General features: G+C 42.0%; 1 protein-coding gene across 1 annotated transcript in view; it reads right to left on the reverse strand.

Annotated features, from left to right (window-relative positions):
- Positions 1-968: 968 nt before the first annotated feature.
- Positions 969-2,949, reverse strand: part of arfgap2 (ADP-ribosylation factor GTPase activating protein 2) — a 15,472-nt gene continuing 13,491 nt past the window's right edge. The window contains exons 12-13 of the mRNA XM_017303486.1: positions 2,235-2,497; positions 969-2,155 (exon numbers count right to left, since the gene is read on the reverse strand). Coding sequence (XP_017158975.1) covers positions 2,135-2,155; positions 2,235-2,497 — 284 coding nt within the window. The 3' untranslated portion in view covers positions 969-2,134. The remainder of the gene's footprint in view (positions 2,156-2,234; positions 2,498-2,949) is intronic.

A 2,949-nucleotide genomic window follows, 5' to 3' on the forward strand; every position in this document is an offset into this window, starting at 1 on the left:
TTTTCAATCGAAACGAGACTAAAACCGGAAGCACGAGGGTCAGAGTGGGAATTTTTTGTTGTAGAAATTACAAATATAAAGTCATAAAATGAGAAGATTAAAGACTAAATWTTGTSAGAATAAAGTTTTAAAGTGACTAGAAAAATGAGTGAAGCTTCGACGTGAGCAGCCGAGTCGGTTCCTGGATCTTTGTGCTGAAGAGACTCAAACGTTTCAAAGTTCAGCTGCTGAGAATCTGATGAAAGGATGAATTATTCAGCACCTTCTGCAAAACTTTTACCAAATAGTCTCATTTTATTTTCATTGAATAGGAGATAAAATTACCACTTTCTRCTGATATTACAACTTTTAWCTGGTAATATTATGAGTTTATTCTCATATTACAATTTATTTCTWGCATCATTTTGTATTTATTTCATTATTTTGACTTTTTTCTTGCAACACTGACTTTTTCTGGTAACATTATTTTATTCTCGTGTTTGTTGGATGAGTATTTGCAGGGTTTGTTGCTATAACTCTCCAGGGGGAGCGGATGGATGCTGGTTKTGCTTCAGAGAAACATCTGAACCCGTCTCTGCGTGTTTTCAGGCCCTCTGATGGAATACCTCCCCACCTGGCAGAAGATCTACTTCTACAACTGGGGATAAGCCTCCGTGGATCCGACTGGAAGCTGGACTAACATTCAATTCCACACACTTTGCTCAGACTGAAGTTGTGTTTCTGATCCGGTTTGGCGAACAGCGAAGCGGCGTTTCTCCATTCCTGCAGCCTGTGATTTACGCTGCGTCGCCACGGTGACGGCGCCGGATGATTTGTGGCCGGACCGCACAGATTCGCTCCGTTGCTGCAGCTCGGAGAGCGSCGACGCTTCCCCAGAACCGCTGCTCCTCCTCCAACCATAGAAAACTCTAAATGTGAATCATTTCCCTGCAGAAATAAAATTGCAGCTGTGAAGAGAAACGAGAAACTCTGAGGGTTTTCCATCTTTATTAACATACTGGATACGGTTCTGTTCGTAGCCTACAAATAAATATCTTGATCCTTTCAGTGATTGGGTTCTATCGGGGCAAAGAAAGCAAACATCTGCTGAACGTCGAGTCTGCTCAGGACCCGGCGGCCCGGTTCAGCGACCCGGTCCGGGTTCGTCGCATCGAACCGTTTCTGAAACGGAAMCGATCTGAGAGGTTTTAGATTTAAAACTGTAAAAACTGAATCTGAGGTAATTTATAGCAGACTTGAGGTTCAGACAGTCAGGATGCATAGTCAGATCCGCCRTCCATGAGCTGTGACCTCTGACCTCTGCTGGGCCAACCTGGAGGTTTGCATCAGGGCTAAGCTGTTTGTCAGCAGAGGTCAGAGATGCAGTATGGAGCTAAATAAGGGCCATAAAACCTGCTTAAAAAAAGGAAAATAATTTAAAATCTGGAACAGAAATATATATTTTTAAAATGTAAAATATTTAAAATAAAAAGTTACTGAAAAAAATATTTGGAAACTGAAAATAAACGATTAACTGGGAAAAAAAATTAACTAAATTTATTTCAACCAAAAAAAAAAAATTAAAAGATTTTAAACTCAAAAAATTACTTTTAAACTGGTGGAAGTTTAAAACTTCTCGTTTATTTTATTTTTTCAACAAACTTTYTGGCCCTGATTTGTCTCCGTATTGCCCGGCCGTCGGCTCAGGACTGGTCTGAAATCGGTGCTTCTTACAGAAGAGAAACAACCAAACTCAACTGAAAGTCAGCAGCTTTTAAACATGATGGATTTATGAAGAAAACACGGCGCCTTGTTTTTAATATCACAATAAAACAAAAACTTTAAATGTTATGAATCAAAATCACATTAATTTCTGGATAAAGAAAATAAAGATTTAAGTCCTCAGGTTGAAAATCTACGACCAGCAGGTTGTGGACAGAAAAACGGCTGTTTTAGAAAAGATTCGATACTTTCTGATGGTTTATGAAAATAAAAGTCACAATTCTGCTAATGAGGGAAGAAATACTGTCTCTAGTGGAGGACAGGACGGGGGACGCCGTCTTTCCCATGCAAGCCTTCCCGCGTCTCGCCCGTCTCCTCGCCCCAAACGCGCACGTCCGTTTGGAGCGATGCCGGATGGTTCTGCCGGCGCCGGTCAGTACGACCCGTAGCGGTCCTGGGAAACAAGGCCGGTCTCAGTGAGGAGGAGAAGAAGAACAGCGATGGAGATGCTAGCGAAGCGCCGCATGACTCACCTGGATGGTGTTCATCACGCCGTTGGCGAGGACGGCCATCTTCCCCGCCACGGTTTTCACCCCCTGCTTGAACTGGGCCATGTCCGGGCCGGAGGGAAGAACGCTGTCCAAACCCGAAACCCGGCCTGTGGGAGGRAGCACAGYGCTGAGTCCGCTGCTGAAAGTAGTCCCTGTTAGCCGATCGGAGACTGATCGGCTAACAGGGACGATTTCTGTGCTGTTCCACCGTTTGGACCCACTACAGCTGGAACTGGTACCARAAGATCAAATGGATCAAGCTAAAAACATTCAGTTCCAGAATCAGAACTGTTCTTTCTGCGGACAACCAACCAAACATCAGATCAACGTCCTATCAAAACACACAGGAAGCTAGCTAGCTAGCATTAGCATCTCACTGACACGTTTGCTGAAGACTTTAGAAACGAATGAATGTTAAAATCAGTTGGAAGGAAAATTTCTTCCCATAATGATGATGTTGATCGTTTTTTATCCCTCCTGTTAGACGAGACTTTTTATCTGTATTCTCAGAACTTCAGCTGTATTTATGTGAAATGAATAGAAATGGACAATATAGTGTCTTTTTTGGGGGAGTTTCATTTTTTAGTCTTAATTTATTATGAATTAAGACAAAAGAGAGACCTGGGTCTGTTGGACATGTTTTCTTCTAATGGCTTAAAAATCTACTTATTTCCATCTTTGTACAAATAAATAAAAA

This window comes from Poecilia reticulata, unplaced genomic scaffold (genome assembly GCF_000633615.1).
Source record: "Poecilia reticulata strain Guanapo unplaced genomic scaffold, Guppy_female_1.0+MT scaffold_300, whole genome shotgun sequence".
Classification (NCBI taxonomy): domain Eukaryota; kingdom Metazoa; phylum Chordata; class Actinopteri; order Cyprinodontiformes; family Poeciliidae; genus Poecilia; species Poecilia reticulata.